A 16,648-nucleotide genomic window follows, 5' to 3' on the forward strand; every position below is an offset into this window, starting at 1 on the left:
CTGTATAACAAAGTGATACAGCTTTAATATTTCTGGGTGTTCTTTCAAAGAACTGAGAAAGTTAGAAAACTGGAATTTCGTAATCGCTTAAATATCTGAGTTACTTTTTATACTTTTAAATACGTGTTACAGAGAGTGCCCGATATGTCTGGAGATACTGATTGATATTTAAGTCCTTGACCAGTAATTCCATTTGCTGGAAATCCAGATATACAAGTCTGTATATTAGAACTGTGTTCTAAGATAGGAGTGGTATTTTCAACAAGCAAGAAAGACAAAACACCTTAATAAAAACAATTTAAATTCATTAAAAGTTAGCAGTAGAATTAGCAAACTCTCCATGATGTTACAAATGAAGGGTTGCATCATTCATGTACCAGAAGAATTTGATTTGCATAGAACCTAAACTATATCAGAGCACTGATCTTAATACAGTGGAGGAAAAAAAAGTACTACTGTATCCAGCCAAAAGCCTTAACTTGGACTTTCTGGACCAATTTGAAAACTGATGGAAATAATGTGCTACACCAAAATACAGACAGAAACTACATATGTAACAAAATTTGTATAAGATAAATACTTGTGTGTTAAAGCTTTCTAAATGAACTGGAGTGTTTCATAGTGTTAGAAGAGTAATTGTGTCAAAATACATAGCTGCTCAGTAGTGTCAAAAGTCAAAGCATGACTACTAAGAGGAGGAAGGTGACATATTTTACAGTAATTATTCTGATTTTCCTTGTTACTGGAGCATGTCCAAAGAAGGGCACCAAAGCTGGTGAAGGGTCTGGAGCACAAGTCTTATGAGTGGAATCCGAGGGATCTGAGGCTGTGTAGCCTGGAGAAAAGGAGACAGAGGGGAGACCTTATTGCTGTCTACAGCTACCTGAAAGGAGGTTGCAGTGAGGTGGGTGTTTGTCTCTTCTCCCAAGTAACAAGCAATAGGATGAGAGGAAATGGCCTCAAGTTGTGCCAGGGGAGATTTAGATTGGATATTAGGAAAAATTGCTTCACTAAAGGGGTTGTCAGGCATTGGAACAGGCTGCCCAGGGAAGTGGTTGGGTCACCATCCCTGGAGTTGTTTAAAAGATACATAGATGAGGTTCTTAGGGACATGGATTAGTGGTGGACTTGGCAGTGTCAGTTTAATGGTTGGACTTGATGATCTTAACAGTCTTTTCCAACCTAAATGTTCCTGTGATTCTATGACACTTAAGATGTCATTGCATTGCATTTTGAAATAGATTTTTAGTTGAAGTCTTTAGCTGGGTGATCAGGAGACTAGCACAAATTAAGAGAACTGCAGAAAACTGAATGAAACATAACTTTGGATATCAGTTATAACTCCATGCTGCTTTGTTTGTGTAGATTCTGGATAGACATGGCATTAAGGTACTTCAGGAAGAAAAGCTGCAAAAAGGAGATGTAGGCCTTATTAACAATGTTGTGTTTGCTTCAATTGGGCAACACAACTTTTGGGTTTTTGTGCTGAGAATGTGGCTTTGACATGTGGTTGCTGTCGAGGGTTAAGATTGCGGGGTGACAATCAAACCCTGGCAGATGTATTGTTAACCTCCTTTCCCCCCCACTTCCCCCTTTTGCCCCTCCCTCTCCCCACTTCCCACTCAGGACAGGCGATCGGGAGGGAAAGAAGGACAGAGAGAAGAGAGTTGGAAAAGTTAAAGATGTTTTACTAATGCTACTAATAAGAATAGAGAAAATAATACAAAATATACAAAACCAATCTTGTAAGTCTCAGCAACTGCAGAGCCAGCACCCAAAGTCCTGGATTATATTCTGTAGCCAACCGGAGCTGGATTTAGTCTCTCACTAGGCCTCAATTTGCTTGGACAGCTAGCAAAGCCCTCTCCTAATGTTGGCCATAAGCAGAAGGGAAAAGGAAAAAAGGATGAGATCCTCGTGATCTCCCACTTCTATATGAAGTATTCGCGTGGATGGAATGTTATAGACAGTTGGTCAGTTTCTTGGTCACCGGTTTCTCGTTGCCCCTTTCGTGAGATGTCCATCCATACTTATCAATATAAGTTTGCATTCCATTGCTAGGTTTACCAAAACATGTATCTGGTTCTCCAGGAAAATGCAGCTAATATGAAGGTTTTAGCTGACAGGCAAAATTCACTAGAAGAGAAACTTGGTTTTTAACAAAACCAGGACAGTTGCATAAGCCTGTAGAATTTTTAAGGACAGCAGCAGGGTGCAGTGAAAAAGCAGTTCAGATCTGAACCAGGCCTGGTCATTTCTGGACCAAAGTTTGTGTTCTCTCACTTTTCTTCTTTTCATTCCCCTAAAACAGTAGCACAAGGTCTGTACTTTTGCCATGTCTTCTCTTCATACTTTGCAAAGAAAGAGTAGTGTCTGGGTTGTGCTAATGGACTTGAGTTCCTGTTTGGAAAAGGACTCAGCAGTTTTTGAATGTCTTCCAGTAACTCCAGTTTCTTAATTTCTTGTAGCTATGAGGTAAATATGATTTGTTTCTTTTACTATGCCTAAGCATAAATGCATAATATTCTTATGAAGGATATTATTTAAAAGAATATTTAATATTTTTTGAAGATTGTTTTATGGTATGTCTGTCTTTTTTTGACTAACCTTCAACATTAACTTAAGGTAACATTTTGCATAACAATGTAAATGAGCAAATGCATTTTAAAATAGTTGCTCTATGTCTAGATTTATTCAGTTCAAATGTTTTGAACAGGAAATAGTAGAAAAAATAAATTAATATATGTCAAAGAGAAAATGCCATAGCATTCATTAACTTCAGATGAGTCAAATAAAATCTTAAGTATGGAGAGTTAGCATCTCATGTACCTACTAAAATACAAGTCAGCAGGTCACTAAGCGGCTCATTTTTCATGCTGAATTAAGACATTGTCTTTTTAGTAGTTCAGACTTCTCAGCATTTTTGAGTCCTTCAACAAGCATTACATGCTTACATCAGAAACTTGCTGCTAGAACTAGTGGCTTCTTACTGTTTTTATTTTAAATTCTTTCTGTTTTGAAGTCATTGTTTTAGAAGTTTCTGCTGGTGGGTTGTCTATAATGCATAAAATAAGGTAATCTTCAAAGCACCAAGGAGTTCCTGTTCTTCTGCCTGGCAGCCTATGTCATTAAATTATATTCTATTTGTTATTAGCCAGAAGTTTGAAACCCAGGATGACTGTCTTAACTTCTTGTGTATTTTTAGCCAATTCTCTTATATGTGGAGAAAGACTTGCAGGTGAGGTGTCATACAAATAATTCCTTATACTGTATTGCATATCTTGTCTTTAAAAAGACATTTTCAGTTTCAGACGTTTAGGTGCATGTCCAAAATACTCACTTAAGTTGTGGGTGAATTGCACTAGATTTCACAGATTGGATTAGTGTAAACAGGTGCCACTGCTGAATACTTTCTTTCTGCACTTGGCCACTCCATAGTAAGGCATTAAAAGGCAGCTGCTTTGAGCACTGGTGTTTGAAATAATCCACTTTTATAGTAATTATAAATGTCAATATTGCTATCTTGACTATACTGGTTGTGTTCTTTAGAAATGATAACTGACCAAGCTAACTTAAAAAGAAATTTAAGACCATAAACTCCAGCGTTTGAAAAATTTTAAATGGGTTTAAAATTAAAATAGTTAATTGGCATAAATGGGGAAAACATGCCAGAGAAATTATTACATTGTTCTTGTTTTATTTGCTGGGAATATCTCAGTAGGTCAAGCTAGGGGAATCCTTGTCTGTTGCAGTATTACTAGGTTCTTAAAAAAACAAATGAACAAACAAACAAAAACAAACCAAAAAGCCTAATATTATTTATCTGCAGCGTAGGTTCATGCTGTTTTCCTGTGTGCTGTGATAAAACCTTAAATGTTATAATAATTTTACATACTATCCTTTCTGTAACCATTAAGTGAATGAACACTCGGTATTTCATTTTATTTAGGTTTGCTATGCAAACTTTGTATTAAAAAAATATTAGATAGCTAATTGGTTTCAATATTGTTTTCACCAGAATATCTGAGTGTTTAGTTATCAGCAATTAAATAATCTGCAGAATACTCCTCTTGATTGAACCTTTTTTACACTCTTTCATGGCATCACATTGACTTTATTCATTTACTTAAGCTTCTGCCTTCTGCTTTCAGTTACAACATCTGTAGCTTTCCATTCCTGGATCTACCATCCTGCCTCAGCTTACTCTCAGCTATTTTATCTTCAAGTCTCAGTATTCACATTGTTGAGTCTTCTAAAATGCCGTGTGAGCATTAACATCGGAACAATTGTTCTGTTTTCATGACTGGGTGCCTTGTAGCATGGATTTGCCAACAAGCTGTAACGACAATTTCTGTAGAGCTTTAATAGCAATAGGTTTGGATAAACTTGGTTTTTCTGAGCAGCTGGGGGAGTTTCCAGTTAAGCTGGCACATACAAGCTATAGAGCTTTAAAAAAAGAAGGAATATTATTAGGAGAGTAATTCTGCCAGCTTCTTATGGCAATGTGTGAATGGAAATTCTCAAAACTCAATATTTCTTTCATTTTTATGTAGTTTTATGTATGTTTAGGTAGTTTTATGGCTGAGGAGGAACATTTTTGAGAGGATAGAAGACAAGTTTTGATACAAGAATAACCCCCCTGCTCAGTTTTCTTTTTGTTTCTAAAAGCAAAAATGTTACAGATCAGTGAGGATTTTTGAAAGATCACTTACAAAACATTACATGCACCCAAAGCCTTATTCTTGAAAAGGTTTTTGTTATCTTTTTGACTCTTTATGGAAAAATTGAACCTGAAGAAGACAACTAAAAATTGAGAAATTTCTTTTCAGTGATTTATCTACTGCAGGTAGAAGAAGCAGAAAACAGTATTGTAAGGGAAAGATTAACTCTGAGCGGTGCTGTGAACTCCAGCTGTTATTTATAGTAATTGCTACTTGGATTTTTGCCTGTACAAAGAGAGGCTATTTTGTCAATTAACGAAACAGGGGAGAAGTTCAGATGAGAAAGCACAGTTACTAGATGATGCAATGTGGAGCTAGGAAAAAAAGGGGTCAGGTAAAATACTGTAAAGAAGAAAAAGTTTTAGCATGAGATAATTATGATTCTTCCTTATTCTGCGTGGTAAATTTGCCAAACAGGTACTTAAGGTGGCTGAAGAATTCTGCAGACTGATGGAGTTAAGCTTAATAATACTAGTAGAAATATGGAAGAAGAAATTCCAATACTGGATGTGTTACTAAGGAAAATATCAGTTCTATTAATGATTGAAACGGAAATTGGCAGTGTCTCTCAGAACATAATGCCTATTTATCCTTATGGAAAACATGACACCTCAATTCAGTGTCAGATAACAATGTGCCAAATATAAAAAGGGATTTTCATTTGGCATTTTAAGTACTCACTCCTGCTTCTAACTATGGTATGAGGAGAGCAGTTCCTATTCTGGCTGGATGAGAAAATGTCTATAAATGAAATTTAGGAGAAAATGCATGGTTTTTTTTCACAGAGTAATATAGTTTACAATATAAACTGCTTTTTAGTTGCCTTTTCTGTTTACTGTTTTAACTTTTATGTGGATTTGTTTTTTTTTCAAAGAAAAAAACTGAATTTCTGTTTCTCTTAAGATAAACACAATTCAGTTCCTGTCTGTTAAAAATCTTGATATTTATTTTCAAGTACACATCCTTTTATGACTGTTTTTCTTCATTTGTATAGGTTTATTTGAATGTAGTTTCCAGAAAACATTATCGTTTCTTACACTCCTGGAGCCAAATGATAAGAGGTTCTTTATTTTGCCACGTTCCTTTAAGAAATATGATTTTGTATCATATCCTTCATGGCTGCTGTGCTGTTCGTTGAAGTCTGGGGATCTGTTCCTGATGGACAGTTGCCAACATTCTAAAATTTTTGGGTGCTTTTTGTTTGTTTGTTTTTGTTTTTTTCTGACTGTCAAACAAGAGAATTCAGGGAAGAAAAGAAAGGGTGTTTCAGTTTAAGATTACTGTGGGTAGAGTATTTTAAACTATAGTTGAGATGCTATTTCTTTTATTTAAAAGGAAATATAAACATTTAGAACAGGACCCTTTCCTGTGCTGCTGTGACTTTTTATTTTAGGGTTATAGCTTACTGAGGAATCTAGTTCTGTCCTGCAGCTCCTCAGTTTGTATCATGTTGTGACACCATTAGGTACTCAGCAATTAATCACACTAATGGAACAACTTGTGCGTAACTGCTGATGACTGTGAGTAATAACTTTATGGCATATAAGCAAATTAATTCTTAAAAAATCTGAGGAATTTAGATTCCCCTCTCTAAAACTGACCAAGAAATAAAGCCTGTCATGTTATTGGCTTAAAAGAATACAATGCAGCACAAAGAAATGTGTATCATAAGCATTAGAAATTTTTCATGTCTTATATTTAACATTGTGTTTATTTTATTTTAATTACGTTTTAATCAGTTTAAATGTAGGTGATCCAGGATCTTATTTATAAAAATATTTAGCAGTTTGATTCTTAAAATCTGCTCTGATTACTGTTTATTGTATACTGAATATTCTCATTCAGCCTGAATAAAATAATAAGAAACTGTCAAAACAGGTATATATTAAATCTCTGTTTCCTTATTAGTATGTATTTAAGGCATTTACTGATGTGGTTTTAGTTTTGTAAGAAAAAAAAAAATACTAGTCTGGCATAAAATGAAGTAGCAAAAAAGAGAAATTGTACTTAAGAAGCAGGAGAACTTATTTTAGCAAAAAATGGTTACCTGAGTTACCTGGTTTAGTACATGAAATTGTAGTTCTTAATAATAATACTTTTGGCACTGTATTTTTAAATGTGTATTAATAGGGTAAATAAATGAATTAGAAAAGCAGAATTTGGAATGAAACAGACCTTTTAAGTGGAACAAATACAATCCAGGGTCTTGGAACCTGTGTCTGTTATATTCCATCTCACTTGAATATCAGCAGGCTAGCAGGAGTGGTAGTGAACTCAATACTATGTACAGTATAAATAATCGTCATATTTTGAGCAGCAAGCATCATGACCAGCTGATATTTTCGTTCCTCAGGACCAGTTGTTCCCAAGACTGCGTGGCTAGAGCCATATGATCTTATCAACACATTTGAGAGCCCGACCCAAACACTGAGAGAGATTTTGCTGCAGCAATGACTGTCATAGAAGAAAGTCGCCCTTTTGCCCAGCAGCTATCCAATGTCTACTTTACTATACTTTCACTTTTTTGTTTTAAGCTTTTTGTGAAGATCAGCCTCGCTATACTTAGTCATTTCTACATTGTGAAAGGAAACCGTAAGGAAGCAGCAAGGATAGCTGCTGAATTTTACGGAGTTCCTCAAGGACAAGGTATATTTGTACTTACTATCTTATCACTACTCTTTGGGATTTTTGTTGTTACTGGGTTTTATCCAGGTAATTACTTATCTGCTAGCCTCATTTGTTTTCAGTTTGTGAAATGATATGTGGAAGTGTTTCTTTAACAAAAAAATATCTGAAGAAATGTTGTTAGATTATTTAAGCTTTGTGGGTTTTTTTTGTTTGTTTTGTTTATGTTTGTTTGTTTGTTTGGGTTCTTTTGGTTAGTTGGTTTTTTCATTGGTTCTCTTTTTTGTTTTGTTTGTTTTATTGTTGTTGTTTATTTTTATTTGTTGTTGTTTTGGTTTGGTTTTTTGTTAACGCTAAGTTCAAAATAAAACTGAAGTATTAGAGCAAATATCCTGTTAGGAGAGAGGCCTTACTTAAGATGACTGTATTTCAGATTGCTGAATGCTTCCCAATCTAACAAACACTATTTTCCCTATTGCTTCTAAGGTTCCCCAGCTTACTGATGCAGGGTTGAATTTTTCCATGCTTGGCATGTGATTATTTTGCAACTAGTCCAAATATTTCTGAGAATTATTTCTTGCTTAAGTTAAAATTTTCTAAAATAAGTTATTTGAGAAGATATAGACCTTCTGTACTTCAAAGTTAGTGTCTTGGCACATAGCAAGAAGCTTATGGTTTGTCAGGGTGAGCTTTTGAGCATCTGTGTGGAAACCCATCAACTTTCACTAGGTTGAAAACTCTTGTGAAAATTCCTTTTTCTGTTTGCTCAAACAGAACTTTGGTAGAGCTGGGCACTACTGTTCCCCCGACTCATCTGGGTTGAGCCAGGACCATTTTCATTCAAGCATTTTGGGTCACAGAGCTCAGAAATCTCTCTTCTCAAGTGTGGTATCCTAGTGCATGGCTGAGCCGTGCTTGTGCTCAGCTTGGGATCTCTGCTGCCTCACCTGTCTTTATTGTTGTTCCTTGTATTCTGGGAGGAAATCACATTTGTGGTAGGCAATGGAACAGGAAGACTTGTCTTGCCTCTTATCGCCTTCACCACTCATCCCCAGGGACCATGAACGAGAAGTAATAACACAAGTTAAATAAAAAAAAAGAGAAAATATAGAAGCAAACCAGAAATGGTTTCAAACCTGAAGATCTTTTCTGTCTTCAATGTTGGGACAAAAGCTAGACATTTTCTGGGTATGTGTTTAAATTTGTCAACCAGAGAGGCTTACATCCCAAAGCAGGAATTAGCTTGCTTTGCTGAAGATTTACTTGAGGTGGATTTATATCATGTGTTCTCTGCACAATTTAGAAAGTTCTGAAACCTGGTGTTTTTACATCTGAATGTGTTAATGGCATCATTTGAACTACTATGCTTGTGTGTTCATGTGTGAGTATCTGTACAGATACATATATATGTGGGGGTGTGTATATGTATGTACTCATTACAGTAGGTCAGCAAGGACTGACTGTCTCGCTGGCAAAAGTACTCATACAGAATGTGTTAGCTCTCTCTTGAAACCAAGAATTTTTTGTCAGAAACTGCTGGCTGCCTCTAAGGTGGCTCATTCTGGGAAGAATTATGCAGAATCTGAGTAAGGAAGGAAGAAGACTGAGGAAAAGCTAGAGGGAAAGGAATAACATGCATCAGGTTGAAAAGCAAGAGAGTCCCTAAAATGTTACCTGTTGCTGAATCCAGGAGACTTTAGTTTGGTCATTTGTCAAATGTCTTAGCTATTATATCTAAATAAATGTATGTTCAGCATTCTAGTAGCTGGGCCATGCAAAACATGAAAATATATCACTCTTGCAGGTTACTGTTTTTCTCAGGTAGCAGAGGTTGATATTGATTTAAAGGCTCAAACATATGGTAGAGTTTCTGGTTTTCTGCTTGGTTTATTAAAAGAAAATAGCTAATGCAGCTGTTTTATGCTTAAACTGTACTTTCTCCAAATCAGCACCAGTGTGTCTTAATTTTTCTCTGTCCAACTCACAATGTTTGGGTCTGGATCTATAACAGTCTTAAGCACATGTTCAGCTAGTGTTACATAATCTGCAAATCCAGCCATTTTCTTGTGATTAACAGGACCAATCTTTGCTCTTTGGGATGCAAATAATACTCCTCAAAATTACTGTTTTATCTTTTCTATATCTTTGTTCTATGTTTGTAGGAGGGGGCAATTTACTGTCTGAACTCACACCATGTTGTGAGATTTGGTTTATGTTTGTGAAATACAGCACAGAGGTACCTCAGTAGAGTGTATACAATCCATGTAGCAAAATATCATGTTCAAAGCATTATCTAGAAGACGTACAATAAGCAATGTGAAGCTACATTTTGAAACCTTAAATACTGAGTATCCTCTTAATTAGTGATCCTATCTGTGTTTTTTCTTAAGCAATGGAGAAATCTCAGCAGAAAAAAAAAACAACCCCAAAACAGAAAATCAGCCTATTATTGCCTAACTGAGGTTTATAGCATTTCAATAAGTAATTCAAATTAGAGGAAATGCTAGTTTTCATTTTCTAGTTTTAACCTGATTATGTACTCTTAAAATTCTGTTAATGCTGGTATTTTCAGTTTGCTTGTAGTAGTACAAAATTATTTTTTTGCTATTACAGTGGCTTGCTAGGATAGAGTGCTATAATTTGGAAGAAGGAAAAGAGCCTTTGGGAATAATGTGCCGCTAGGCACCGGCATTATTCCACGTTTACTGAATTGAGCTATTGACTTAAAATAAGCCTTTCTTTTACAAAACCTGCATAATTGAGGACATTTTAGGTGCTGAGCAGTAGTAAGGTGCACAGGTCAGTACAGGGTTAGAGGCGCAGGGATCACACGTTTTGTGTCTGACTTCCTTTGGTTTGTGGCTTATTCCTTGTTGAATACGAGGAGACAGCTTGGCCTGGCTCATCTGCCTCCTGTGGTCTTGTTGCTATGTATTAATAGTGAAACAGGTCATATTTTGTTTCTTAATGTTTCAGGAATATTTTCTCTCCAGTTTGGATAGTCCTTTGGATCTTGTGTGTATGTGAACAGCTGGATAGGGATAGTGTCTTAATAACTAATTAGAAATTACTATACCGTGTATGTGGCATTAAAATATAAGAACTAGATCAGTACTCAGCATCAGCTAAGACCAGAAAAGTGCTTATAGATGTTTTACTAATCATAAGTCACATTAATTTGTTTATGGAGATGAAGTCTGAGTAAAACTGAAAGGCACCTTTGGGGGTAATTTGGACACTCTAGGATCAAAAATACATGGTTTACCTGGCAAATGTTTGCCTAACTTGTTTTTAAAATGCTTAGTAATAGTGATTGCTGCAGTGTCCTTATGCAACCAATTACAGTTTCTACTGTTCTCATCACTAGAATGCTTCCCACTCTCCTCAAGACATACCTAAGTCTTTGTTTCTGCAAACTAGATACATAAAATATGATTAAGGTATTTAACAGTTTTTCTCCATCTATGAAAAGTAATCAATTTAAATGTTATTATCACGTGTCTTCCTACTTGCACTATTTTTGGCTTTTTCTAGAGCAAAGAGAAAAGGATTTAACTTAGTCTGTCCTCCTAAGTCTTGTTTTCTGGACCTGAATTACTGTAGTTTCTCTCCTTTGGACTTGTGCCAGTTCATATACAGTTCACAGACATCTTTACTGATGTCTAATTCCCCATGTTAAACAGAGTGCTCTAACTGAGACTGTATTAGTGCAACCAGTGGAACTATTTGTTGTATAAAAGTGGAACAGTTATGTCATGTGCCATATATATGATATGCTATGTAATACCTCCTGGAATTGTGCTTTTTTTTTTTTTTTTCCCCCAACAGTTAAGTATTAAGGATACAGTCTATAGCATTTAAACCCCCCATTAAAACAGAGTCAATGTATTACGCATTTGCTTTTTCCTAAGTGTAATACTTTGTACTGGCCTTCAGGTAGCTTCATACACTTGACATCAGACAGTTTCTCCATTTTACTCAAATCTGTTTTGAACTGTTTCCCTCTGAGCAGTTACAGCACCTGCAGTTTAGTGTCATTTACTAATTTTATAAAAATACATACAATAGTCTATCATCCATAATACTGCAGCACTGAATAGCAACAAATGCAAGATGGAACTCTGCAGTTTTTTACATTTGTTTAAAGTGATTTAAAGACCTGTGTCTTAATAAACTGTCAGAATTTAAGTATTTTTTTCAGTGAAGTCAATGGTATTACTACCATAAAAGAGTTAAATGAAAAAGGGATCAGTTCTATTATAAAGGTCCCATTTACTGGATTATTTTTAACTTTGGCACTAATTTTGTAAACACTCATGTACACATGCTTGCCCCATTGAATTGAAAGGGACTGATAGTTGTTCAGAGCTAAGTGCTTTGCAATCAGGGACTGTAGCTGTGTTGTCAATAGATTACAGTGCCTAACTTTCCTTTTTTTATTGTGTTGAAGTGAACGTGTATTTATCCATTACACTAGAAAATTCACAAAAGTCATGATTTTATTCCTTCTCTATGGAAAAAGTCATAGCACATATGTGTTTATTCAATTTCAAAATACTGTGCCCTACAAAACTGACCTAGTCAATGAACTTATTTGCAAATTAACCAGATATAATTAGCTCTGTAGCAGGCAATCTGCAGTGACAGTGATCTGCACAGTAAGATTTTTTCTCTCACTGTATTTCCAGAGCTCTGAAGCATTAATGATTCTAAAGAATTTGTATTTGTATTTGAGTACAGCTTCTCAAAATATATTATACTGTTTTTACAGAACTGGAGAGGTGAATATGTCCTGATTTCTTCTAAGTTTTCAAAAAAAAGTCTATTCTTGAATGAATACAACAAGTTCTAAGCCAGCCATCTTTGTTCTATCTGCCTTGGCCAGGCATGGTAGGAATGCTCAGTGCACTTGTTATTCCTAAATTAAGCTGTCCATGGGATTGTGGTAGTTCAAGTCTGGAGTCCCTATCTCCTTTCAGGGTTATGAGGCTTGTAAATAGTACGAAGCCTTCTGTTTCCTTCTTTTTCTTAAACGCTGAGTGCTGCTTGGATGGACCCAAGAAATTGGTCCATTAAATGCAACTCATAAATAGGAAATACTGTTATGTTTCACTGTTAGAGATCTGCTGTTTGAAACACTTGACTACATTTTTGAACTCTAGTGAATAATTAGAGCACAGTTTTCCTATTATTTTATTTGAACAAGTTGCAATTGATAATGTCACTCAGCAACAGTTGTTAGGTAGAGAAGATAGGCATGAAGCATTTTCTCAACTTGCATTCCACAGAGATCACAGTTCTATTAATAAAAGCCATATAAGACCTCTACTAGCTTCCTGGATACAATAGAGATTCATTTAGTCATGACAAGAACATTGTATGGCATACCTATTGACCATTACACTTGGTGTAAGACACCACATTTAGCATTTGTTTTTCATATGCAGAACATAAGCTAATGGTGTCGAAGTGTTTAAGATAGTGTGAATGATCTTTTTTGAAAGTTCAGAAGGGAGTTTCTTTCATGGAACTCATCAGCTTCTCTTGTATGTTAAAATCTTTGCCTGGTATGACAAGCAGCTCTCAAATAAATCTCAAGAACTAAGCAAATGACACCACATATCAGCACAGTACCAGAACCATTCTCCTCTGAAGAATACAATCTACCTTCAGGGGATTTTGGTGACAGTTATAGGATGTAACCAGACTGGCATGGCCAGGGCCCTGACCTCTTTGAAGCAACAAAAACCAAGCACATCTGCTGGCAAACATTGACTCTTCCCTCACCTTAAAGAAAATATGCGAGGCTACAGAAGCTTCTAGTGAATATATCTGCTGGAAACGCCTATCCGTATTTCTATATCAGAACCTCTTTGAGAATAACGTCACCACAAGCTGTATTTTATGGTCAGTATTATTAATGTATGCCTCTGGAAATGTGTCTTTCCTGAAGATGGACCTTAACTTGTCACCAGCCTAGGTCCTATTGGCTTGCTTGATGTGCACACTCTCTATCTCACATGGAAATGCCATCATCCACTGATTATTTTTGTGGGTGAAATGAATAACAAGGTTTTGAACTACAAATGAGTACAGAATGGAACATTATGAACTCTGATGTTGCTTAAAACTTGGGGTTTTCAAGGTGCACAGCAATCAGACTGAAAGATAATCCTGGGGCAATCTACCTGTAAGGCTTTAAAAACAACTGTTGTTAAGGAGAGCTGTTAGGACACTTCAGTACTGGACTGGGGCAAGCTGAAACTCACCATCAGCATTGGTCTTTTTTTGCAGCAGTGAGGTGTAAGGCACCAGGGGCAGACCAAAATAGCATAGCTCCCTGAAGGTGATGTTCCTTCCCTCAGCCATGGACTTGTTATGGCCAGGGTTCTGCTATTTGCCCTCCTCTCTTGTAGAGGATGTTCTCAAGCATTTGCAATGCAGGCAAGTGGCGAGTGAACTTCTGCCAGGGTGAGATAATGATGGCTTTGGGGGAATGCATTGCGTGCCTAAGTACTGAGCTCTAGGCATGATTGCAGCAATGCTGGCTGCTTGGTCATAAATCCATGATGGCATGCTGCATCTGTTGCACTAGTGGATGTTACTCTTTGCTATGTCTAGAGTCTTTCTGGCAATTTATGTGATCTTTCTCTTTATGGCTGTTCTCAGATGGTAACTGGCTGAAGATTCATTCTGTGGTGCTCTATACCACTGCGACTACTAGTCTCATGACTTGTGTCTTTCTTCTCTGTCAATATCTAAAGCTCAGGCCTGCTTGGTAACTGATATGGCTAGATCATCAGCATGACTGCTGTGAATTGTTTTACTTTAGCCCACATATGAGCAAATATTCTGTGTTACCACTGCATGAAGGGGTCTGGGGGGTACACACTGCAAATCCATTAGCCAAGAAATGTAGTATATGTGTTGTTGTTCCATATTTGACTTCTCTGGGGGCTGAGACAGAGCCTTTATCATACCAGAACTTTTAATCTTTTCTCAGCCTTCCATTCTGATTCCCAGCATCCAAGGATACAAGGCCTAACAGGGAAAGAGGTATGGAAGTTGCTAGCCATCCATGCTTTTGCTATCTCATAATAACAATAATAATATGGATTCCCGGGTAAAAGATAGTGTTGATACTGTATCAAGAGCAAGAGGTTGTAATCAGCTTTTTTAGTGCTTGTAGTGCCATAGAGAAATGTCATTTTATGCTTATATAACTAATGACCACTCAAGTATTATCTGCATATCCACTGACATTTGTCAGGACTGACTGGTGACACCTGGGTAAAGTCTGAGCTTCTGGTTGACTGCTAATGACTTATTGTATCAGCCATGAAGTATGGCTTGATGCAAGAACCTGTTTTTTAAAAAATGTTCTTCAAGTCCTTTCCCTGTGCTGCTGTTGGATCTTTTATCAGTGTACTTTTATGGTGCATTTAAGTTTCTTGGCATTGAGCTGGCACTGCAGGCTGTAACAGTGGTCACTGTGGCCTTTTAGGATGCTATGTTTTTGTCAGTGACCATGCTTCTATAATTACTACTAAAGCTTGCTTCGTCTTAGCTTCTCCTACAGGAAGGAATGTTCAGGATCTCTGCTGGTTCATTTCTGACAATGTCAAATGACAGGCAGCTCTTGGGGTACTGGCACTGAGGATCCAGGGAGCCTATCTTATAATTTCAGCTTCATGGTTGCAGTCTGTGGATCACATCAGCAGGATGTTCCAGAATTTTATGTGGCAGGTTCCGTGCAGTCACTGTGACCCCGTAATAGTCTTGGTTATAAAAGCAGGGTGAATCTGAAAGTACAGAATGGTTTGGGAAGTGAGGTGGCTCATCAGCCGGCTAGCATGAGGAGGATTGCACACAAAACACTGATCTGTGACATTTGAAAATAGTGCAATTTTGTCCATTTTTTCCCTGAGATAAATTGTTTTTATTGGAGTTTGGACTGTATTGCATTTAGCTGCATCATGTGTTGAAAGGTGTGGGAGCCTTTTTGTCATAGTTATTTTTGTTAACACTTTTTTTCTTCTTTGCATATTATCACAATTGCATCTTTATTGCCTTAAGAACAATAGTTCTTAATAATAAGAATAATTAATTTTTAATTAATAAGAATAGAATGAGTTCTGCATCGAAATGGAGGAACAAAAATTTCTTTCTGTTTAGATTCCCACCTGTTAAGGACTGTTGCCCATGTAGATTAAACTCAGAGCTATTTTCTGACATGTTGAAACTGTACTGACATAAAAATCTGAATAAAAAAGATTGTGAAGAAAATCACTTGGAAGTTTCCTTTAACAGTTCTTCTCCTCAGTTATAGAAGTTGAATAGAACTGATTATTAGTGAAATGCAACATAGTGGTTTATTTAAAGCTTGCCTGCTAAATTAAGTCAGAATTCCAAACTCATCAGTAAAATTCTCCAGTTTCCTTATTCTCAGAGTGTAGTGTCTGCTCCTTCCTCTGGCTGCTTTTTTTGCAGGTAGCTGCATTGCTTCCATGATTAACTATAACTTAATACTGTCCCTAATTGCTTGTGTGCCAAGGCAGGGAAAATAATGGCCTGCTGTATTTTCTTCATACTTGGATATCCACTTAGATTTCTGTTATAGGTTTTCTGTTGGATTTTGGAAGTGTTTGAATGTGTTCTGTAGAGAAAAATCTGAAGAACAGAATCTGAGTACCAAGCCTAGGTAGTTTCAATTACTAATAATTTTATTACCTAATGAAGTAAAGAGATACTGATTTTTGTTATGTAGCTAATGTAACCCAGTGCATGGATGGCTGACTTCAGGAAGTTCACATGTCAATTCTGTGTCAGAGGAGTAAGTGAATAGCGAGTTCTTCAGTTTTACTCTGCAATTTTAACAGTATGTTCATCCCCTCTTTATATCAACATCTCAAGTATGTTTTGAATACATTTTCAGTTGATTTCTGATGTCGTTCTAGCTTTCGTTAAGAAACAAAAACAAACAAACCTCACTTTTGTTTATGTGCCAGTTTAGTAGGACTTTTTGATGGCTTTTGCCCAGAGGATGAATGTTTGTGCCTAGCAGAATTTAGAAAGTTCCTTCTAGAGTCCTGAATCATATAAGTTTTGCTTTCTTAAAAGCATGAAAAAAGTGCATATTTTTCATACATTGCATTCTGATGTCCTCCAAAGTATTCAAAATAGGTTAACAAAATGAGTGGCAACTGTCTATGGAATAGAGATAGTTTTTCTAGTACCCTTGCCTTGAAGGCAGCAGATCTTTGAACTGGTCTAGCTCCATTGGTAGCTCAGTGCTTCCTATG

The 16,648-nt window shown here is 36.5% G+C and overlaps 1 protein-coding gene across 6 annotated transcripts in view; it reads left to right on the top strand.

The window, feature by feature from the left end:
• Positions 1-16,648, top strand: part of ASB5 (ankyrin repeat and SOCS box containing 5) — a 40,958-nt gene that overhangs the window by 6,107 nt on the left and 18,203 nt on the right. Inside the window, exons 4-5 of one of the 6 annotated variants that reach the window (XM_071807686.1) lie at positions 749-904; positions 7,075-7,367. The exons of 2 other annotated variants lie outside the window; for them this stretch is intronic. In XM_071807686.1, coding sequence (XP_071663787.1) covers positions 7,172-7,367 — 196 coding nt within the window. In that variant the 5' untranslated portion in view covers positions 749-904; positions 7,075-7,171. Of the gene's footprint in view, positions 1-748; positions 905-6,168; positions 6,242-7,074; positions 7,368-16,648 lie in introns of those variants that run through there. 3 more of the 6 variants (XM_071807687.1, XM_065836451.2, XM_065836453.2) reach the window with 3 other exon arrangements.

This window comes from Patagioenas fasciata, chromosome 4 (assembly GCF_037038585.1).
Source record: "Patagioenas fasciata isolate bPatFas1 chromosome 4, bPatFas1.hap1, whole genome shotgun sequence".
Classification (NCBI taxonomy): Eukaryota; Metazoa; Chordata; class Aves; order Columbiformes; family Columbidae; genus Patagioenas; species Patagioenas fasciata.